Raw genomic sequence first — 24,444 nt, 5'->3', positions numbered from 1 at the left:
GATACCTAAGCCTAAGCATTCTATAGTTTAAAAGGAAAAAAAGGGGCGCCTGGGTGGCTCAGTGGGTTAAGCCTCTGCCTTCGGCTCAGGTCATGATCCCAGGGCCCCGGGATCAAGCCCCACATCGGGCTCTCTGCTCTGCAGGGAGCCTGCTTCCTCCTCTCGCTCTGCCTGCCTCTCTGCCTACTTGTGATCTCTGTCTGTCAAATAAATAAAATATTTAAATAAATAAACAAATAAATAAAAATAACAGGGAAAAAAATGAATTTTTTTTAAAGACTAATAAATAAAAGAAAAATACCTGTGTTAAAAACAAATAGAAGATTTTGTCTCTACAAAGGATGGGATGCGAGGCAACTCTCAAGAGAAAGTTTTCCAAGCCAATCCGTCGTCTTTCCACAAAATCTGGGTCCATGTTGTCAGCGGAGAGTTTATGCCAAACGAATTCTGCCTAGGTAAACAAAACAGTCATGAAGAACAGTCTCAGCACTCTATACTTCTGAGCCACACTGCTGTTTCATTTCTTACCCTTTTTTCTGGTAGAGGTGGCACAACAATATGGGGATAGTAAACTAAAAGGTAGTTTCTCAACAATTCAAATTCACTATACCGCCTCCACAGTGAGTCTGTTAGGACACTTTGACCATCAGTATGTTCAACTGACCTGAAAAGGAACAGAATAAGACCTCTATTACTTTTTTTTTTAAATACAAATTCAAGCACACAACCTCCACCAAGATTTGTGACTCCATTTACTAAATGCTTACGAACCAGGCACTCAGTGAAGAACTTTTCATGTAGCATCTTTTTTAATCCTCCTAACCAGCCTGTGAAGCACAGATTATTAACCCCATGCTATAGATGAGAAAGTAGCTACTGCTCCTACAATCACAAAGATCTCTAGATAAAGCACTCAAATCTATCTGATTCCAAAGCCCTTACTCCTAACCACTTTCCCTTCTGCTACAGAAAACCTATCTGAACTCCAGAGAAATAATTATTTTAAGCACATATTTTAAGCACATATTTAAGCACATATTTAAGCCCATATTTTAAGCCTCAATGTACAATAATTCAGTTAATATATAGTAATTGGTTTTACAATAGGGTAAAATCTGGCTTAACTGCTGTTTCATTAAATAAAAAGTATTTTTAACTACATCATTTCTGCCACAATGAGACAACATTCATGCTAAAGACCAAGACACCGCAAAGACCTCGATTCAAAGTTATAAAGAAATCAGATGCATCCATGTACCATAAAATATCTTCAAAGGCAAAATGTTAACTCTGAAAGAGTAGGGGGGAAAAAAAGATGTAAAAATTCATTTCTAGTCTTATCTTTAACATAGAGAGCTGTAAGCAATGCCATATAAAAGTTTAACTTATAGTTGGGGAGAAGTTTGGGTAAAATCACACCAAGGATATTTGAAGTTAGTTTGGTGGCGCCTGGGTGGCTCAGAAGCCTCTGCCTTCAGCTCAGGTCATGATCCCAGGGTCCTGGGATTGAGCCCCGCATAGGGCTCTCTGCTCAGCGGGGAGCTTGCTTCCCCCTCTCTCTCTCTGCCTGCCTCTCTGCCTACTTGTGGTCTCTGTCAAATAAGTAAATAAAATCTTAAAAAAAAAAAGATTTCTACTAGCATAATCATTCTTAGAGAGCATTAGTCTTCTAAACATTATCGGGACCTTCCTACTTTCTAACTGGTTGCTTAACAGTAACTTTCAGGCCCTCCAAGAAATGCACATATCACCACAATGTACATGTGTATACTAGGACATAAAGGCACAGAAGCTAAATCCGTCTTGGAATAAAGTAGTTTTAAGAAAGCATATACATCATGTCATGCTCAGCACAATAGATGTTCAGTGTTTTTATCATTTATATATTAGGTCTGCCACTAAATTTAATCATTGCATATAAGTAAAAAAGAAACAAAACAGGAAATTCAAATGTACAAACGGCACCCATGGCAAAAACATAAATTATCAAATCATAATTCATCTTAAAGAGTTAACCTTTAGCTCTTTAAGAGTTAAAGGGGACGCCTGGGTGGCTCAGTTGGTTAAGCAGCTGCCTCTGCCTAGGGTCATGATCCTGGGATTCTGGGATGGAGTTCCACATCGGGCTCCTGGCTCAGTGGGGAGCCTGCTTCTCTCTCTGCCTCTGCTTGCCACTCTGCCTGCTGTGTGCTCTCTGACAAATAAATGAAATCTTAAAATAACATAAAAAAATTTAAAAATTAAGGAGCGCCTGGGTGGTTCAGTGGGTTAAGCCTCTGCCTTCGGCTCAGGTCATGATCTCAGGGTCCTGGGATCGAGCCCCGCATTGGGCTCTCTGCTCAGCAGGGAGACTGCTTTCCCCCTCTCTCTGCCTACTACTCTGCCTACTTGTGATTTCTCTCTCTGTCAAATAAATAAATAAAATCTTTAAAAAAAATACTATTAAAATTTTTAAAAATTAAAAAAAGAGTTAACCCAAACATTAGCTATGACTAATACTATTCCAATTCAGATTCTCAGACTTTAGCTCAAAAAATATCTGGGTTAATATCAAGTTTCAAATTATTCAAAATCATTACCAACAGAACTACTTCCTGCTATCAACAGATTAATGTAGATTATTAATATAGCCTATAAGAAGTACGCCTACAAGGCTGTTAGTAGACCTGCTTATGGGGCACCCCGGTGGCTCAGTCAGTTAGGCATCTGCCTTCGGCTCAGGTCATGATCCCAGAGTCCTGGGATCAAGCCCCACATCAGGCTCCCTGCTCAGCAAGAGGCCTGTTTCTCCCTTTCCTTCTGCCCTCTGCTCCCCCTGCTCGTACACTCTCTCTCCCTCTCTCTCTCTGTCAAGTAAACAAATAAAAATCTTTAAAAAAAGAAAGAAAGAAGACCTGATTAAGTTTTTTTGTTTTTGTTTTTGTTTTTTTTAAGTCCATTTAAGGCCATTTAAGGCCATCTAGCCTTTGGAGACTGACTAAACACATAAGAGAGACTTAGGGGAGACCTAAAACTGACACATTTATTCACTCATTTAACAACTATTTAACAGCATATAAACAGTTTTACATGCAACATTTAATGCTCAGAAAGGACTGTATCATTAGCCTCATTTTATGAATCAGAAGACTTCATACTGCTCCTAAACCATCAATTCTGAAAGAGGCATATTCTTATCTACTTTAAAAGAGTTCTTATTCTATGAACGAAAAACCAAAAATCTCTAGAGAAATTAAAAACCAGTGACCCGGGGCGCCTGGGAGGCTCGGTCGTTAAGTATCTGCCTTTAGCTCAGGTAGTGGTTCTAGGGTCCTGTGATCCAGCCCTGTGTGGGAATTCCCTGCTCACAGGGGAGTCTGCTTCTCTCTCACCCTTAGCCCCTCCCCCTGCTCATGTTCTCTCTCTCAAATAAATAAATAAAACATTTTTTTAAAAAAATGAAATACAATTGTGAAAGTCAACCCGATAATCATTTTGTGTACCACACACTTACTGATGATCCACTTAAATATTCATTCAGAGTAAGGCTACATTACTCGAGTATGGTCACTCCTAACTCCCAGTTATAAATTATGATGCTCTATTCAGTTCAAAGCCAAAAGTAAACAACAATTAATTATTCTATTCAAATCAAGATTTCTCTTCCAGCAGTAAAAGTAATCAACAGCAAATTTCATTGTTTATTTGGGTGATAAAATACTCACATACTAAAAATAAAAATATCCTTTAAAATTTTATATTTAAGAACTTGAAGCATGTATAATTAATAATACTCTACTGCATATGTGGAAGTTGCTAAGAGTAAATCTTAGAAGTTCCCATTATGAGAAAAAAAAATTTGTTAACTGTATGGTGACAGATGTTAGTTTATTAGACTTGTGATCATTTTACAATCTGTACAAATACTACAAGGTAGTGTTGTGTATCTGAAACTATTATGATGTTATATGTCAATTATACCTCATAGTAAAAAAAAAAAAAAAGGATCAGGAAAAAATAATTTACTTAGAAAGCTAAAGTTAACACTAATTTCTAAAGTATGATTTTTTTTTTAAAGTAGCCAATTTAACTTAAAAATAAAGACACAGCAACAAAACCCTCTAATGGGACCGTGTTTTTTTAAATTACTTTAAAAATCTCTGTGAGGGGTGTCTGGCTGGCTCAGTCAGCAGAGCATGTGACTCTTGATCTCAGGGTTGTGAGCAAAGCCCCAGGGTTGTGAGCAAAGCTAGGTGAAGAGCCTACTTAATAAATTAATTAATTAATTTTGAAAAAATCTCTGTGGTACACATATGTAGATACATATGTCACAAAATGACCTAATTTTTGTGGGGGGAAGGATTAAACAGATGTTGTGGAGGGCACTTACTGTGATGAGCACTAGGCATTCTATGGAACTGCTGAATCCTACATGGTACACCTGAAACTAATGTAACACTATATGTTAACTGAATTAAAATAAAAAATTAAAAAAACAAAATACAAAAAACCCCAAAATGACCTAATTTTAAAAAGACCAACTTTAACTCTTTCTGTTCCTAAAGTTCCTATCGTACATAAATTTTCTCTCATTCTGGGAAGATTCTTTTTTTTCTTTTTGGTATACTTAAAAAGAAAGCTTTCAGAATTGTAAACAATGTTTTCCAAGATTCTAACTTTTATTTAGGGTAGAAACACAGACCTGGAGAATGCCTTGAAAAGTTACAGGGTGTAGCCTTAAGACAAGCTCAGTGACCTTTGGTAAACCTATGAAAATGCAGGGTTTAAAAATTTTTTACCCTAGGGGCGCCTGGGTGGCTCAGTGGGTTAAGCCACTGCCTTCGGCTCAGGTCATGATCTCAGGGTCCTGGGATCGAGTCCCACATGGGGCTCTTTGCTCAGCAGGGAGCCTGCTTCCCTCTCTCTCTCTCTCTGCCTGCCTCTCTACTTGTGATCTCTCGCTCTGTCAAATAAATAAATAAAATCTTTAAAAAAAAAAAATTGCAAAAATTTTTTCCCTTAAAAATATATTCACATTAAAACATGGTTATAACTATCAACTCGCTCTGATAGTTCTATTACTTTATTTTACTGGCCATAAAAAATCTCATATCTTTAACACAAAGCATTTCTGCTCAGTCTCACAGAGAGAAAAGAACTAGTTGGTATATAACCTTTATATAAACTGTTTGTAATTGGCAAAATAGAGTCCTGTCTTGCCTTTCTCTAGGCGAAACAGTCTAACTCCTTTAACTTTTTCCTTATGAGATAAAAGACAATGTTTTTGGTGAATTTTAATTTTTTTTTTAAGATTTTATTTATTTGATGGAGAGAGAGGCAGTGAGAGACAGAACACAAGCAGGGGGAGGGGGAGAGGCAGAAGCAGGCTTCCTGCCTAGCAGGGAGCCCAATGCAGGGTTCAGTCTCAGAACCCTGAGATCAAGACCTTAGCTGAGGGCAGACATTTAACAACTGAGCCACCCAGGCACCCTGAGTTTTGTTTTGTTTTGTTTTTTTGTTCTTTTTTTAAGATTTTATTTATTTATTTATTTGAGAGAGAGAGAGAAAGAGAGAGAACATGAGAGGGGGAAGGTCAGAATGGGAAGCAGTGGTTAATAGGCTCTCTGAACAGAGAACCCGATGCGGGGCTCAATCCCAAGACCCTGAGATCATGACCTGAGCCAAAGGCAGAGGCTTAACCCACTGAGCCACCCAGGCGCCCACCCCGAGTTTTATTTCACGATTTACTCTTTTCAATTTTATCTGAGTCTAAAGTTCTAGTCTCAATCAATTCTTTCCTGTGAGACAGCATTTAGACTGTCATTCTCTCCTCCTATACTTCTCTGCTAACCATCTTACCTACCTAAGTCCACTTCATACACACCTGGGAACCAGATCTCCTTTCCCAAAATCGCACAGGGACTATTATATCTAATGCCAAAATCTCCTCCAAAGCATGTATCAAGTAACATTTCAGATCCCAGAAGTATTCCGCTAACCTTCTCTCAACTTCCAACACAAGTGCATTAAAATATAGCTACAAAAAAAAACCACAAATTATATATATATATATAGCTACCAAGAGTATATAGAAAAAGACACAACTGTTTAACTGTTAAAAAGTAAAGAAACAGGGCGCCTGGGTGGCTCAGTCAGTTGGGCATCTGACTCTTGATTTCAGTTCAGGTCATGATCTCAGGGTTGAGACTCGGCCCATGTCAGGCTCCACACTGAGTGTGGAACCTGCTTGGCATTCTCTCGCTCCTTCTTCCTCTGCCCCTCCCCACTCAGCATGCACACACTATCTCGCTCTCTTTGAAAACAAACAAACAGGGGTGCCTGGGTGGCTCAGTGGGTTAAGGCCTCTGCCTTCAGCCCGGGTCATGATCCCAGCGTCCTGGGATCGAGCCCCGCATCAGGCTCTCTGCTCGGCGGGGAGCCTGCTTCCTCCTCTCTCTCTGTCTCTGCCTGCCTCTTTGCCTACTTGTGATCTCTATCTGTCAAATAAATAAATAAGATCTTAAAAAAAAAAAGATAAAAAAAAAAAAATGAAAACAAACAAACAAAAAAACCCAAAACCTAAAAAGACAATGACTTATAAACAATTCCATTAAGCAACATAATTTGCATCAACAGCTACCAGACAAAGCTTTTTCTATCTAATTCTCATCACCCACCTTGTTTCAATGAGGTAAGCAGTGTATGTTTCTTGCATGTTCATGGCATTTCTTCCAGTTCGCTTTTCTGCTTCTGAAACACTAATTTCTATCTTCTTCAACCAAAAATTATTTTCAGTCATCTGGACAAAAACAAATAGAAGAACAACCACAAAACTTTCAAGAAAGTATTCAAAAAGAAAAAAAAAATAACTATTATAATAGAATCCATTGTTGGTACATATTTCAAGCAAATTTCTTCTATTTCTTGAATTGCTAGGGGTTACTAAATGACAGCAGCAAATGATAAATGTCTCATTAGCAGCGTTTTGTAGCACACCAAACTTTTCCAAAAGCTATTTTAACATGTATCACACATTTAATTATTAAAACACAAACATTCTGTCTGTCTCAGTGACCAAGAAAAAAATCAATATAAAATGCCTAAGAAAAAAAAATCTAAAAACATTTTATATAAAGATGAATAATTCTCAATATTAAAATCTAATTTTTTGTTTTAATAAAGTTAAACCTCAGTCCCTCAAAAAGAAAATACTATACATATGCCAAAAGGCAAGATTTTCAGATAGGTTAAATTTAAAAAAAAAAGTTGTCTTACATTCAACTTTATTATTTTTTCTTTTTTATTATATCCAATGCAAAATTTGCCTAAACGCTTTGGCAGTGGTTAATAGGCTCGACTTGTCAGACAGCAGCAAGGTTTAACAGCAGACCCCTCTCTGTTCTTGCTAAAACATCCCCAGGTCTATGATAAAGAACAAAAAAGAACAACAACAACAACAAACCACCACAGTAATTCAAAGGCTGTATGTGAAGAAAGTGTGCCACTGAGGAAGTAACTCCAAGACTAATAAACAAGGAAGACAGTGAGACCATGTGATAACTGCTGTGCTTTGGGTTTTCCCCCCTTGCTCTCTCTCAGAGTTCGGAGGTGGTTTGTTTGTTTTTTTTAAAAGATTTTATTTATTTATTTGACAGACAGAGATCACAAGTAGGCAGAGAGGCAGGCAGAGAGAGAGAAAGGGAAGCAGCTCCCCACTGAGCAGAGAGCCTGACGCGGGGCTGGATGCCAGGACCCTGAGATCACGACCTGAACCAAAGGCAGCATCTTTAACCCACTGAGCCACCCAGGTGCCCTCGGAGGTGGATTTAATTATAAACACTGCACATTATAACTGAGGGCAGTTTGTGAAGAAGGATGTCAAAAACTGACATAAATGGAACCATTTTATTCTGTTTTATTTTTAAAGATTGTATTTACTTGACACAGAGAGAGAATACAAGTAGGAACAGCAGGCAGAGCGAGAAGCAGGCTCCCCACTGAGTAAGGAGCCCGATATGGGGCTTGATCCCAGGACCCTGGGATCATGACCTGAGCTAAAGGCAGACACTTAACCAACTGAGCCACCTAGGCGTCCCTGAATGGAGCGATTTTAAAAGGGAGCCAAGAAACCACTGCAGAGTAACTGCCTTATCTGAGTTTCTGCTCATACCAGACCAAAACCTTTGGACTAGGCAAAACAGCAAGTGTTTTAAGCAACTGCTTGAGAATTCAGGAGGAAAACAAATATCCTATCCACAAGTCCCTAGGTTATGGACTTTCTGAAGACAGAATCTGTAGTAAAACAATGTATAACTAAGGGTTTAGCCTTTCTTTCTCTTAACTCCTGTACCTGTCCCCCCCCCTTCTTTTTCCTTATAAAAACCCCTTACCTTCACCCTAGAAGCAGGTTACTATTTGGGTTTCTACCTGAATCTTAATCCCCAAATTGCAATTCTTTAATCCCAAATAAACACTTGTTTGCTTCTCACTGTGGCTCTTTATTATCATGTTTACAAGAGACAGAAGTAGAAAGATGGATGCCCCGAAAGAAAAAAGAAAAAACTACAGTAAAACCCACTGGTGATGATTTATACAGAAAATTAAACCTCGGTGCTATGAGAACAGAAAAGGCTATGTGGTATGGCAAAAAAGTAAATGATGACTAAATTTAGGAAGTACCCCCAAAATGCTGAAGAAAAATTGATAAGATAAAAATGCTAAAAGATGGTAAAAAGGACAGAGAACTAAGAGCTAACCCAATAGAATAGAATTATTAGTCATTAAAAACAGAAATCACTCAGTTGTCAAGTAAAACATTTTTATAAAGTATAGGTTGTATGTTTAGCTACTGAGAGAAAAAAATAAGGAAATACTTCAACCAAAAGAAAGTTCAAGAAATTACATAAGCACAAATCACCCAACATTAAGATTATGAAGCCCTCAGTGGTTGAGACACACACATATATATAATTCTAATTTTGGCCCATAGCCAAACACTTTGATTTACCACCATCTACCCCAGTGAAAAATTCCCCCAATACTGGAAACAAATGACTAATAGAGCAAATAAGATCCCCAGCCAAAAAGATAATGCATCTGAGTCATGAATTTACACTCACACCATCCAAAGAAGGAAAAATAAAAAAAAGAATAAAACCAGCTATCATAAAAACTAAAGAATGAAAACAGGAACACAACAATAACACCAGAAGTACTTGGAAGATGATATAAAATTGTTTATCCTCTCAGTAAAACAAAGAGTACCAAGAATAACCCAACTAGAAGCACAATTGTTAAAAGGATACATTGAGCAAATTTAGAGATGGACTGACTTGACTAGAAGATGAGCCCAGGGACATGCTTGAAAGAGAGACAGACTAGTTGACATGTATTTAAAGCCAATTTCTCATCAGAGTAAAGAGTATCATTGAAGAAAGAGCAAAGGAGTAACATCCCAAACGTAGATGCTTGATGTGTCAATCATGACTTTCTACCTGAATTAAGACTAACTACCTAGGATTAAATAAATGTAGAAGATGAACATATTTAAAAGGCTAATGAAATTATTTCCAACTCAAAGATGAATATAATCTATTATCTAAAATGAATATTTAAATCTATTTAAAGTTTTAAAAATGTTGCAAACCACTAAGAAATAGTAAAAGCACAAAAGCAGATAAAAGTGACAAAAGCAACTATTAATTCAATAAATATATCTTGAGTATCTACCATGTCAGTCATTAGGGATGGAAAGACAGATGAAACCCGGTGCCTGACACTTCAGGAGTTCACTGCTTGCATGAAGAATTCTCAGCCCGCATAGAGACGCTCTTTAAGACTAAAAACAAAATGAAAGCTAACCTTAATATAACTTTTAGGATTATAGATGAAAAGAGTTAGTGTTTATGGGATTTGACTTATTTAGTTAATCTTATTTATTAAATCAAACACTAAAGAAAATACATTACACTTATTGTTATATTGAGAATTATAGGAAAAACGGGGGGAAAAAACAGGCCAATTGAGATGAACATGGAGCTAACTGGAAAAGAAAGAATGCAAAGAAAAAAAACAAGATATATTGGGACAGTAAAACACACTGCAAGAAATCAAATCAATAAGAACACAACATAGTTACGAAGCTTCTGTAGAATGTTGAGAAAAAAAAGACCAAACAGGGTAAAAATGATGAAATATGGTTTTAAAAAAACCCAAAGAACCAACATTTAAACAATGTTAGCCCTTAAAGAAGAAATTAGAAGAAAAAGAACAGAAACAATAATCACCTGTAGAATTTATTTATTTTTAAAGATTTATTTGTCAGAGAGCACATGCGTACAACCAGGGGAAACAGCAGGCAGACCAGGTGCAGGGAAAAGCAGGCTCCCCACTGAGCAAGGAGCCTGATTTAAGACTCAATCCTAGGACCCTGGGATCATGACCTGAGCCAAAAGCACACATTTAACCAACTGAGCCACCCAGGGGTCCCTATCTGTATTATTTAAATCTCACAAAACAAACTGAGGGTTGCTGGGGGGAGGGGGGGAGGGAGAGGGGGGTTGGGTTATGGACATTGGGGAGGGTATGTGCTATGGTGAGTGCTGTGAAGTGTGTAAACCTGGCGATTCACAGACCTGTACCCCTGGGGATAAAAATACATTATATGTTTATAAAAAAATAAAGATTAAAAAAAAAAAAAAAAGAACAAGCAAACAAATCTTTCCTGGACTGGAAAAAAGTTATAACCCTTCAAACTGAAAGGCATGTGGTCCATGTATAATGAACTGGAAAAGTTAAACATTCCAACAAGATTAAGGCAGAAAAATAAGAAGTAACACCCCTACAAAAGAATAAATATCAAATCTGCTTTAGACTTCACAATAAATTTCAAATGACAAAGGAGCATCATGCATAGAACATGCTTGAAAATATTTAAACATATTAACATACTGGTCCTTCAAAAATACTTAATCCGGCAGGATTTTTTATAGAAACCAATAAGCTATTACTAAATCTTATATGGAAATACAAAGGGCCTAGAATAGCCAAAACAATTTTGAACAAGTTATAGGACCCAATTTCAAAACTTACTAAAAAGTAAAAGTAATTAAGACAGTGTTGTATTGGCAGAAAGAAGAGAGATCAATGGAACAGAACTGAGAATCCAGAGATAAACCCTTACAATTGACTTTTTTTTTTTTTAGGTCAATTGATTTAAATCAAACAAACACACCAAGGCAAGTCAATAGAGAATGGAGTCTTTTCAACATAGTGCTGAAACCACTAAATGTCCACATGACCCCCCAAAAAAGATTTAGACCCTTTACTCACACTACAGACAGAAATTAACTCAGAATGGCCCAGATATAGAGCTAAGAAAGAAATTTCTAGAAAAAACACAGGAGTAAAATCTTTGTGATCTTAGGATATGCAAAGAGTTCTTAGATATAATACTAAAAGCACAATCCAGAAAAGAAAAAAGTGATATACCAGACCTCCATCAAAATTAAAAACTTACTATTCAAGAGACACTGTAAGAGAGAGGCACCTGGGGGACTCCTGGGTAGCTCAGTCCGTTAAGCATGACTTCAGCTCAAGTCATGATCTTGAGGTTCTGGGATCGAACTGTACTCCCCACTCAGCAGGGATTTGGGGGGATGATAGAAATGTTCTAAAACTGGATTGTGTTGGGGCGCCTGGGTGGCTCAGTGGATTAAGCCTCTGCCTTCGGATCAGGTCATGATCCCAGGGTCCTCGGATGGAGCCCCACATCAGGCTCTCTGATCAGCGGGGAGCCTGCTTCCGCCTCTCTCTCTGCCTGCCTCTCTGCCTGCTTATGATCTATGTCTGACAAACAGATAAATAAAATCTTTAAAAAATAAATAAATAAATAAATAAATAAATAAAACTGGATTGTGGTGATGGGTACAAAACTCTGTAATTTTACTAAAAATTATTTAATTAGATACTTAAAAGAAGTGAATTTTATGGTATATAAATTATACCTTAATAAAGTTGTTCATGCCAAGACAATATGGAAGAAATGGATGCATTCCTAGAGATGTATAAACTACCAAAACTGAACCAGGAAGAAACTGAAAACCTGAATAGACTCATAACAAGCAAGGAAACTGAAGCAGTAATCAAGTACCTCCCAACAAACAAGAGCCCAGTGTCAGATGGCTTCCCAGGGGAATTCTACCAAACATTTAAAGAAGGATTAATACCTGTTCTTCTGAAACTCTTCCAAAAAAACAGAAATGGAAGGGGAACTTCCAAACTCATTTTACGAGGCCAGCATTACCTTGATCTCAAAACCTGACAAAGACCCCATCAAAAAGGAGAATTACAGACCAATATCCTTGATGAATATGGATGCAAAATACTAGGCAATAGGATCCAACAGTACATTAAAAGGATTATTCATCACAACCAAGTGGGATTTATTCCTGGGCTGCAAGAGTAGTTCAACATACACAAACCAATGTGATAATGCTACATTAATAAAAGAAAGAACAAGAACCATATGATCCTTTCAACAGATGCAGAAAAAGCATTTGACAAAGTACAGCATCCTTTCTTGATCAAAACTCTTCACAGTGTAGGGATATCACCAATATCATCAAAGCCATCTATGAAAAACCCACAGCAAATATCATTCTCAATGGGGAAAACCAAGAAGATCTTTTCCCCTAAGGTCAGGAACATGGCAGGGATGTTCACTATCACCACTGCTGTTCAATGTAATACCAGAAGTCCTAGCCTCAGCAATCAGACAACAAAAAGAAATAAAAGGCATCCGAATCAGGAAAGTAGTCAAACTCTCACTCTGCAGATAAAATGAAACTTTATGTGGAAAACCCAGAAACTCTACCCCAAAACTGCTAGAACTCATACAGGAATTCAGTAAAGTGTCAGGGTATAAAATCAATGCACAGAAATCAATTTCATTTCTATACATCAACAACGAGACAAAAGAAAGAGAAATTAAGGAGTTGATCCCATTTACAACTGTGCCCCAAACCGTAAGATACCTAGGAATAAATCTAGCCAAAGAGGCAAAGAATCTGTACTCAGAAAACTGTAAGTACTCATGAAAGAAATTGAGGAACACAAAAAGAAATGGAAAACATTCCATGCTCATGGATTGGAAGAACAAATATTGTTAAAATGGAAGAACAAATATTGTTAAAATGTCTATGTGACCTAGAGTGATCTACACATTCAATGCAATCCCCATCAAAATACCATCAACTTTTTTCACAGAAATGGAACAAATAATCCTACAATTTGTATGGAATCAGAAAAGACCCCAAATAGCCAGAAGAATGTTGAAACAGAAAGCCAAAGCTGGTGGCATCACAATTCCAGACTTCAAGCTCTATTACAAAACTATAATCATCAAAACAGCATGGTACTGGCACAAAAACAGACACATATATCAGTGGAACAGAATAGAGAGCCCAGAAATAGACCCTCAACTCTATGGTCAACTAATCTTTGACAAAGCAGGAAAGAATGTCCAATGGAAAAAAGTCTCTTCAACAAATGGTGTTGGGAAAATTGGACAGCCACATGCAGAAGAATGAAACTGGACCATTTCTTTACACCATGCACAAAAATAGACTCAAAATGGATGAAAGACCTCAATGTTAGACAGGAATCCATCAAAATCCTTGAGGAGACACAGGCAGCAACCTCTTCCACCTCAGCCATAGCAACTTCTTCCCAGACACCTCACCAAAGGTAAGGGAAGCAAGGGCAAAAATGAAGTATTGGGACTTCATCAAGATAAGCAAGGAAAGGAAACAGTCAACAAAACTAAAAGACAACCAACAGAATGGGAGAAGGTATTTGCAAATAACATCAGATAAAGGGCTAGGATCCAAAATTTATAAAGAACTTATCAAACTCAACACCCAAAGAACAAATAATCCAATCAAGAAATGGGCAGAAGACATGAACAGACATTTCTGCAAAAAAGACATCCAAATGGCCAACAGGCACATGACAAAATGCTCAACATCACTCGGCATTCGGGAAACAGAAATCAAAAATACAGTGAGTTATCACCTCACACCAGTCGGAATGGGTCTAATTAAAAAGTTAGGAAATGACAGATGATGCAGAGAAAGGGGAACTCTCCTACACTGTTGGTGGGAATGCAAGCTGGTATAGCCACTCTGGGAACAGTGTGGAGATTCCTCAAAAAGTTGAAAACAGAGCTACCCTACAAACCAACAACAGCACTACTGGGTATTTACCCCAAAGATACAAGTGTAGTGATCGGAAGGGGCACCTGCACCCCAATGTTATAACAGCAATATCCACAATAGCCAAATTATTGAAAGAAACCAGATGTCCATCAACAGATAAATGGATAAAGATGTGGTGTATATATATATGTGTGTGTGTGTGTGTGTGTGTGTGTGTACATGCGCGCACACACACACACACTAGAATATTATGCAGCCATTAAAAAAACTGAAGTCTTGCCATTTACATTACATGGATGGAACCAGAGGGTATTATGCTATGTGAAATAAGTCAATCAGAGAAAGACAATTATATGATCTCACTGATATGTGGAATTTGAAAAGTAAGACAGAGGATCACAGGGGAAGACAGGAAAAAATGAAACAAGATGAAACCAGAGAGGGAGACAAACCATAAGAGACTCAATCTCAGGAAACAAACTGAGGGTTGCTGGAGTGGAGGGAGGTGGGGGTACAGGATGGCTGGGTGATGGACACTAGAGAGGGTATGTATTGTGGTGAGTGCTGTGTATTGTGTAAGACTGATGAATCACAGAGCTGTACCCCTGAAACAAATAATACATTATATGTTAATAATTTTTTAAAAAGAAAAAAAATAAAGTTTTTTAAAAATAAAATCCATGAGTCCATACTGAAAAGACAAATAGAAAGTCTGATGAGGAACAAGATATTTTCAATTCCAATGTAGGTCCCACAAAATATTAATTACAAAAGGAAAAAGAGTAACTTGATATTGAAGACTGGCAGAAAATGTGATTCCAAAGTACTGGGCAAAAACAAATCATGTGTGAACTAGACCACAGGATCACTTTAGTGGCAATTTCTGCCAAAGATGCATAACCTGAACTTAATCATAAGGAAACATCAGGCAAACCTAAACTGAGGGCATTCTACAAAATAATTGCTTTCTAATCTTCAGAAGAGTCTAAGTCACCAAAGTAAAGACTGAGAAACTCTGCCAAATTGAAGGAGACTAAAGAGACAATATAATTAAATGTAACACATGCATCTGGATCATGCATGTGTTACATTTAATTATATAAATCTGGACTGGATCATTTTGTTCTGAGGAACAGTACTGGTACAACTGGCAAAATTTAAACAAACTTTGAGGATGAGATAATAGTCATTTATCAATGTTATCTTCCTGATTTTGATGGTAGTATTGTGGTTACATAGGACAATATCCTTGTTTGCCCCTAAATACAGAAGGTTTTTAAGTAATCTCTACACCCAACATGGGGCTGAAACTCATGACCCCAGAATCAAGAGCTGCAGGCTCTACTGACTGAGCCAGTCAGGCACCCCTCACACTGAAAGTTCTGGGAATGAGATGAGGGCGTATCATGATGGCAGTTCACTCTCAAATAGTTCATGGGAAAAAGGATCTTCATACTGCCCTTGCTTATAAAATTTGATATCATTTCTGTAAATGAGATTATTTCAAAAAATTCTTAAAGTAATTATACTTACATAAATAATTTTTGTTTCAGTTATGTTTGGGGGAAGAAAAAAACAAAGATACATGCCTTCCAAATCATTACAGAGGATAAAACCGAAGAAATTATTGCCCACAAAGGAAAATGCAAAAATAGAAACCAAAATAAGAAAGTTAAAACCTCACAGAAGAAAATCAACTAAAAATAAAGCCAGTTAGGATAATGCAAATGTTTTAAATTCCCTATGGTAAACAAGAGAAAGACTTAAAACATAACACAAAGCAAAAAATTACATCATGGGACAAACACAAATACAAATAAAGTAAACAAAAGTCAAAAGAAATCAGGGTAGGGGCACCTGGGTGGCTCAGTGGATTAAAGCCTCTGCTTTCAGCTCAGGTCATGATCCCAGGGTCCTAGGATGGAACCCCACATCAGGCTCTCTGCTCAGCAGGGAGCCTGCTTCCGTCTCTGTCTGTCTCTCTTTCTGCCTGCCTCTCTGCCTACTTGTGATCTCTGTCAAATAAATAAATAAAATCTTAAAAAAAAAAAAAAGAAATCAGTGTAGCATGAGGCCAAGTAAGGAAGAAAACATAACTGGAAATCAGCAAAAAATAAAAGTCTATAATTAAAATTTGTAGGATCAATTCACCCTCTTATTAAAAACCAGTTTGCCAGGGGCACCTGGGTGGCTCAGTGGGTTAAAGCCTCTGCCTTCAGCTCAGGTTAGGATCCCAGGGTCCTGGGATGGAGCCCTGCATTGGGCTCTCTGCTCAGCAAGGAGCCTGCCTCCCTTCCTCTCTCTCTGCCTGCCTCTCTCTGCCTACTTGTGATCTCTGTCAAATAAATAAATAAAATCTTTAAAAATAAAATAAAATAAAAATAAAAATAAAAATCAGTTTGCCAGAATCTGTATCCCATCTCTGCCACAGATTAGCTGTGTAACTCTGGGCAAATTTTTTAATCTCTCTGCCTCAGTTGAAAAATGAGGATTAGAGTACTTACCTCAAAATGTTATCAGAACATTTACTGAGTTAATGCAGGTAGAGTTCTAAAAGTTGGCTGGTATAGAGCAGGAGCTCAAGTACTCCCTATTCCCTATTATTTGTAGTTTTAAGATTTTTTTTATTATGAAAGTAATACATGGTTAGTATATAAAAACTGAAAACTATAGGTCAAATTAAGAAGTATAAATCACCTATATCCCACAACCCAGCACTAACCACTGTTAATATACCATTCTTGGTGTACTTCCTTAAAATCTTTTTTTCTACACTTGATGCTTATGTATAGGTCAAAGATCTGAAGTTTAAGAACTACCCAAAGAATTTATTTCCTTAGGGGGTGTGTCTACAACAGTCAACAGTTAACAGGTATTAAGTTAAAAATAATGTATTTACTGGGGCGCCTGGGTGGCTCAGTGGGTTAAAGCCCCTGCCTTCGGTTCAGGTCATGATCTCAGGGTACTGGGTTTGAGCCCTGTATCGGCCTCTCTGCTCAGCAGGGAGCCTGCTTCCCTCTCTCTCTCTCTGCCTATCTCTCTGCCTACTTGTGATCTCTGTCAAATAAATAAATAAAATCTTTAAAAAAAATAATAATAATAATGTATCTACTTAGGCCTAGGAGTGAAGCTTACTTCAGTTAAAAATAAGAAAAATACAATTCTAATACATGACCTGTTTTCTTATACTTTTTATCTATAAAAATATATATTTTAAAAATAAAACAGTGATTCAGAAAACATTTTTATTTAAAATAAAATATATAAGTTTGAACAGTTTTCCACACTGAGCCACAACATATGCATGGTTCATGAAATCAGTTTGGTGGTTTGTGATCAGTATTTCTTTTTAATAATAAATAGAAGAATGTCAGAGAGTACTACATGAAGTAATGATTAAGTATTGCCTCCTCGAACAACAGTTATGTATGGAAGGATATGTATGCTGGTTAGATTGTAGAAAATGTATTTTGTACTCTGAGTCACCTTTAAAAAACTGCGAGCTGCTGAGGCAGAAAAATGAGGAAAAAGTTCTTGAATGTGATTTAATCACCTGCTTCTAAACTGATACATTCTATAACTATGCCTATACATTTCCTTTTCCTTTTTCATGTTATTCTCACCCACATAAGCCTCAAACTTGCCCACAGCGCCAGCCTACTCCACTCAGTTCTCTGCTGCCAATCAGTGAAGGTGTCACGGGGTACACCTATTGCTAAGCAGTAAGCACCAGTTGTCCATGAACTCTTCGTCCCCACCAGTCCTCCCAGGCCTAGCGCATGCTCCCTGAAAAATCACTCCTGACTCCCGCAGGCAAGGGTTTTTCTCTGGACAAACAATTACCAACTCAGTGGGATCTTCCAGTCTAAAAAGTTCTCTTGCTTCCTTTCCCTTGCTATGTCCTCTTTCTTGGGCCGGGACTAATTGCTACTTTCTTGGAGATTGGATTCCTCTCTAATTTTTTCCATTTTCTAAATTATTTTACATAGAATTGACAATACTAAGGGGGAAAAAAAGGAATGCATTCTTCCCTACAGGTGAAAAAGTATGAAAGGAAAAAAAAAAGAGAGAGAGATTTCTTATCAAACAATGGAAACGGACTGTAGACTCACAGAAAGAAAAATAAGAGACCACAGAAGAGCTGAGAGCAGAATTTAAAGAATCCCAATTAGTGATGTTTAAAACCAAAGGAGGTTTGTGAGTCCGTGCTTGCTTTTATTACCTACTCCTGGGTGTAGGGCAAATGGTACAAATGACTCTCAGCCCAAATCTGCAGCCAAGAATAAGGCTGATGAGGCAAGTTTTCTGCATCTCTACACTCCATCTGCACAGATATTTTTGTGGTGAAAAAGTGCTTGATAAATCAACACATTTTTTATACTTTTTTCTTCTTAAAATTGCAACTTAAACTAAAAAATTTAAATACAGTATTGGAGCAATTAACAAGTCTATTTTTAACTTTTTTTTTTTTTTTGGATGGAAGCAGCATAGCTTACTGGAAAGAGCACTGATTTCAAAGCCAGGAGGACCTGGGCTCAAATCCCAGCCATTCCACTGACTAGCCTGTGACCTTGGCAAAATTACTTCTCCTGGAACCCCATCTTTATCTGTCTTTTAGGGGTAATCTACAGAATTAAATGAAAAACAGAGCTTACTGTGCATAGCACCCACAAACCACAAATCTAACTTACCTTTCTGCTCAGACTACGCTCCTATCAATACCAGTAACAACATGGTTACGGTTACTGCAATACTTCTCAATTGAAAATGGACTGGAAAAAAAGAGGGGATAGAAAGAGGGAAAGGTAGGGGTGCCTGGCTGGCTTAGTTGGTACAGTATACAACAACTCTTGAGCTCAGGGTCACGAGTTCAAGCCCCACATTAGGTGTGGAGATTACTTAAAAATAAAATCTTGAAAATAAAAGAAAAAAGAAAGAGGGAAAGGGAGTAGATGGCCCTCAAAGGATGAGCTTGGGGCTTTTGGAAGAGAACAGGCAACATACAGAGTACATGTGAATAAATATGTTTATACTCATGATTCTGAAATAATTGATACTGAAAATATTTGTCCAAATGGCTTGTGTCTCTAGAACCACAAAATTAGGAAGCTGTTTTAGGAAACCCCATAAGTTTGGTCACTGATGAATGGTACATTTACAAACATTATCCTAAAATGTCAGACTTTTACTGTATGATGGCATCTTTGGGTTTTCAAATATCTTAAACTGAATATACATAGTTTTTTTTCAACAAGGTATTTATAATCACTTTTAAATTAAGATAAATGGAGTTTATACTATAGTTGTGACTTCCTATTAGTTAATTATCTAAAGGCTTTCACAAAAAAATTACCAAAAAACAAATTTTTTAAAAGCTTTTTTTTTTAAAGATTTTTATTTATTTATTTGACAGAGAGCACAAGCAAGCAGAGAGGCAGGCAGAGAGAGAGGAAGGGAAGCAGGCTCCCTGCTGAGCAGAGAGCCCGATGCGGGGCTCGATCCCAGGACCCCGGTATCATGACTTGAGCCGAAGGCAGAGGCTTAACCCATTGAGCCACCCAGGTGCCCCTAAAAGATTTTTTTTTAAAGTAATCTCTACACCCAACATGGGGCTCAAACTTACAATCATAAGATCAAGAGTCGCATATCTAATGACAAGCCACCGAGGTGCCCACAAAAATTTTTATCATCATAATCAAATCAAAATTAAACTCATGATGTTGTCTACAAAAGATATGATCCTTGCCTTTTAAAACAATCTAAAACTGCTTTAACATATACCCAAGAGATTAGCAAATATTTTAAAGTCTGAAAATATTAAGTGTTGCTAAAGACAGAAAAAAATTATGATGGGAAAATAAATTGGTAAAATTACTTTGGAAAGCAATCTGGCACCACCCACTAGAATTGAATGTGCTAATACCCTACAATCCAGCAACCCCACACCTAAATTTGAATTAGACATTTGCACCAAGAGATATGGAAGAAGTTAATGATAGTAATTTTTTAGAAATAAGCAAGGATCTTATAATAACCCCAATGTCTGTAAATACAAGAAGAAATCAACTGTAGAATATCTATAAAATGGCAGACTATAGAGTCATGAATATAAGTGAATTAAGCCACATTTTGGATGAATCCCAAAAACATACTGAGCTAAGAGAGGAAGTCATAGTAAAATTATATCACTTATGTAAATTTCAAAATCAAGTAAAACAACATATCGTTTATAGATACATATGGTAAAATTCTAAGAAAAGCAAAAGAATTGTTAATACAAAATGCAGGACAAAGGTTACCTCTGTGGTGGAGGGAGTAAGCTATAACCCAGAACGTGTGATGGTTTCAATTATTTTGTGAGATAATTATTTATTCTTTTGTGATGACATACTTGACAATAAGGTTTTTTTTTCTTTAAAGACAGAACACAAAAACTAAGTCACAGATGGAAACCTGCATAAAGAGCAAATCATAAGAGCCAAATTTATGAACTAAGAATACACACACTTCTTCACATTTAATATGAGATCCTGGCCTTTACACAAATAATTCTACATTTCGGAAAAAATTGAATGAGAAACTTAAAACTCATCCCAAAAAGTCTTCATGCTACTTTGTGTATCTCGACATTTCCCTAAGAAGGTGATACCTTCAACGATTGTGTATGAAGTTCCCAATTATCTGGTCTCCAAACTTGAAAAAGTCTTCCTAAGTACATGCAGCAAACAATTTTAACTTTTCTATATCCATATACCATAAGAATGGGCAGTTTTATATTAGCACTAACCCCTGCTCCGGAAAAAAAAAAAAGAAGCAAAACGGATGATCAATGCACACTCTCGGGTAGAATGGTCTCATGTGGAGGGCTGGTTTTTGAAACCCTTCCTTTTACCCCGGTCTACTATCTTGCATTATGCGTGAAAACACTTTGGAATGAAAACAATTACATATCTAAAATGATGCATTCTCTCCTCTCAACAATGAAAATCACTAATTACCGGGGGCTTCACAAGGCAGGTAGGTGCATGGGATATAGCTGACAAACCTCAATGGGAAATAGGGAACTGCCTCCAAGTGAAGAAACTACAAATACGGAGTTTAAATTTTCTTTTATTTTGCCTTTTCTTGAATCCGACACTTTTCAATTTCCTGATCGTGGCACCAAGCCAACCACCCTTTTAAACCCCCAACTTGTTCCTCAAGTCCCCCATTCCCTTCCTTCTCCAGCACCGATGCCCACTCTCCACGGCGCCTCCGTTCGGCCTTCGCCTCTGCACAACCCCTCACCAGATTGCCAGGAACAACAGTGTTCCTCTTCTGGTCCAAACCTCCAGATCCCCCGACCTCTGAACACCACACCTGCTCCAGCCGGGCGGGTCCAGGGCTCCGACCTCCACGCCCATCGGACCGCACCCACACAACCCCCCGCTCCCCTCGCTGCCGCCCTCTCGGCCCTTCCCTTGGTCCCGCAGCCTCAGGGATTCGCCCCCCCCAACCCCCTTTCTCCACCGAGCTTCCCCCTCACTGCACCTGTAGCCCGGCCCTTCACCCAGCCATCCCCTCACTGCGGGGCCTTTCCGGCGGAGCCCACCGGCCCCCGCCACCCGAGCCCAACCCAACCCAGTCCGGCCCGCTAGGCCCCGACACCAGGCCCCGTGGCCTCTGCCGCCCCTTCTCCTCACCGTGCCCTCTCCGGGGCTCTCGTCTCTGGCCCCCTCCGCTTCCTCACCGACCGCAGACTGCAGCCCCGCATCGGGATGGCCCAGCGGCTCTAGGGGCGCTGGCTGCAATTGCCGCTCGGGATCCCGAGGTGCCTGCTCCATGGCTGCAGTTTGACTCCGCGGCTCCAATGCGCTTGCGCCGTCGCGCAGCGCGCCCCGCCCCGCCCCGCCCCGCCTCCCGGCCCCGCGGCGGTTTCCCGGGGACTGAGATCCACGCAGCTTCCCGCCCGGGGCGGATGCGGGTAGGCTTCCCTACTTAGGAAAAAGTTAGCTGCTAGCCCGGGAGACCCGGAAACCCGGGAGAACTGATTGAGGGAGATAAGGGGAGAAAGGCAAGGGGAAGAGCAGAGTAGACACTGAATCGTTCCGGCGGGCGAGCGCCTAGAGAAAAATTGCGTTAGAAGAAATCGGGAGACCGCGGTCTGATCTTCCCGCTCCGAGCCTCGGTCCCTCCTGCCTTGTCGGTTCCACTTTTTTACCCGGAAGGTTCATGGCGCTATAAATTAAAAAACGTTCAGCAGTTCGAGTAACACATTCAGCAAAAGCTAGCGCGTGCAGTTCTGAGAGAAGTGAAGAAGTGAAGCGTTTGGCCAAAGGGTGGCTTGAAATCGGTTGCGTTTCATAAAGCCCTGGCGATCTCTGATCGTTTTCTACGAACCTCTCATACCGAATTTTCAGAACCCGCTTCCTTGACACGCATTCACTATGGTAACCTAATGGGAAATGCTCACTCGGTGTGCCAGGCTGTGTGGTAGTTGGGGGTTCCTTCTATACAAAGTCTGGTCATCAATTTTTCAAGGAGAGAAACTGATCTTTCTGCCGAAATACTTCCAAGCTATGACACACAATTTGCTCTTCCTGGGTTGTATTCTCTGCCCCGCCCCCACCCGGCGAATTTCCCATTCATCCCTAAAATCTCAAGTGGTAATGTCCAAATGCTAATATTACTTTGTTAATTAATGTTAAGACCTTTCTCGTATTATTTTACAATTATTTGTTTATATGTCTTTCTGCCCCAACTGGACTTTGGACTTTTTTAAGGCAAGGACCCTATCTTTTTTTTTTTTTCCCCCTCTTCCTCTGACCAAACCTAGGACCTTTACTCAAATTTCAAAAGGCATTTATATCATCAGTATATCAAGGATTGTTCACGCTAGGCAAATTCTCAGGAAACGTATTTTTAACTCAGAAGATTAATTCATCACAAGAGGGATATCTTCCCAGGAACAGATTTGTAACCGTTATCCTGTGCCATTTTCCCAGTTTCAAGATACTGAAAAAACTAGGTCCAAGAGCCTTTAGGATAATCTCTCTGGGCTGGTGACTTCAGTATCTCATTCTGCAGTGTGTAAGAACGAGGAAAGGAGCTCAAGTTTTGACAAAGCATTCAACCAGGGGAAGCCATAGCGCTAGGTGCTATTTTGGTTGGGGGCGGGGGGAGGCGGGAAGGACTAAAACAGAGTAGGAACAGTCTGTTTCCTCTTCATTCTGAGGGGGAGCAGAATACATGACCCCCAAATAGACCACTTTGGCATGTGCATTATTTTGAGCTAAAAACAATCAAAACCAGAAGAGTCAAGAAAATTACTTTTACCTCTCCCTTAACTACCTAAGAAAGTTCAGGAAGGCCTGGCCCGGAAGGACCGCTATTACCAGAAATGACCCATCTGCATGGCAAAGCAAACATTTAATTATCAAACATCTGTTCTTATGGTCCTATGAATTACCCTACTCTCCTTTGAACCTCCGTCCCTTACCCCATTCCTTAGCTCAGGATGGCATAGAAGCTTCGATTGCCTGACATGTTCATGGGTCTCATAATCTTATGGGGCTCCCATACTACATAATTAAATTTATTTCTCTCCTGTTAATCTTATGTCAATTCAATTAACAGACCAGCCAAAAGAATCTAGAAGAATAGAGGGAAAGTTCCCCCCACCTAGCCCTTTTACAATTCATACCTCCTTTTCTGAGGGGAAAAAAAAAATTCCAAGACTGCCTTTGGTATCAGTTTTAAGTTAGCTCGATATAACTTTGTCTCTATATTTTCTTAAGAGATAGCCTTGGAGAAACCAAATTTGGAAAAACAAGAGGGTACTTGAAGAATCTAAAATGAGGGCAAAGGGATTAGATGGTCATTTCCCCCTCTTATATATACCTATTAAACATGTTCATTGTGGAAAAATTAGAAAATGGTTATGAATAAAAATAATATAAAAGCTCCATACTCCCACACCCAAAGATAAACACTAACATTGAACAACTATCCTTTCAAATATTATACATATATAATAAAAATAGAATCATACTATAATGTTATTTTATAATTTGTTCACTTAATACAGCAAAAACACCTTTCCAGGTGATTATATTTCTAGAGAATCTTCTTAAAGACTACACAGTTTTATTGTAAAGCATTGCTATTAATTCAGGGTGCCTGAGTGGCTCAGTTGATTGTCTGCTTTCCACTTGGTTCATGATCCCAGGGTTCTGGGATTGAGTTTGCATTGGGCTCCCTGCTCAGTGGG

The 24,444-nt window shown here is 38.7% G+C and overlaps 1 protein-coding gene across 1 annotated transcript in view; it reads right to left on the bottom strand.

Annotated features, from left to right (window-relative positions):
- The window catches only part of SNX4 (sorting nexin 4), a 64,379-nt gene extending 42,335 nt beyond the window's left edge, over nucleotides 1–22,044 (bottom strand). The window contains exons 1-4 of the mRNA XM_032869438.1: nucleotides 21,878–22,044; nucleotides 6,657–6,778; nucleotides 529–664; nucleotides 302–451 (exon numbers count right to left, since the gene is read on the bottom strand). Of these exons, the coding sequence (XP_032725329.1) occupies nucleotides 302–451; nucleotides 529–664; nucleotides 6,657–6,778; nucleotides 21,878–22,018 (549 nt within the window). The 5' untranslated portion in view covers nucleotides 22,019–22,044. The remainder of the gene's footprint in view (nucleotides 1–301; nucleotides 452–528; nucleotides 665–6,656; nucleotides 6,779–21,877) is intronic.
- Nucleotides 22,045–24,444: the final 2,400 nt, after the last annotated feature.

This window comes from Lontra canadensis, unplaced genomic scaffold (genome assembly GCF_010015895.1).
Source record: "Lontra canadensis isolate GAN:19392208 unplaced genomic scaffold, GSC_riverotter_1.0 scaffold38, whole genome shotgun sequence".
Taxonomy (NCBI): Eukaryota; Metazoa; Chordata; class Mammalia; order Carnivora; family Mustelidae; genus Lontra; species Lontra canadensis.
The sequence above is the reverse complement of the archived record's forward strand: the minus strand, read 5'-3'. Positions and strand labels throughout refer to the sequence as shown.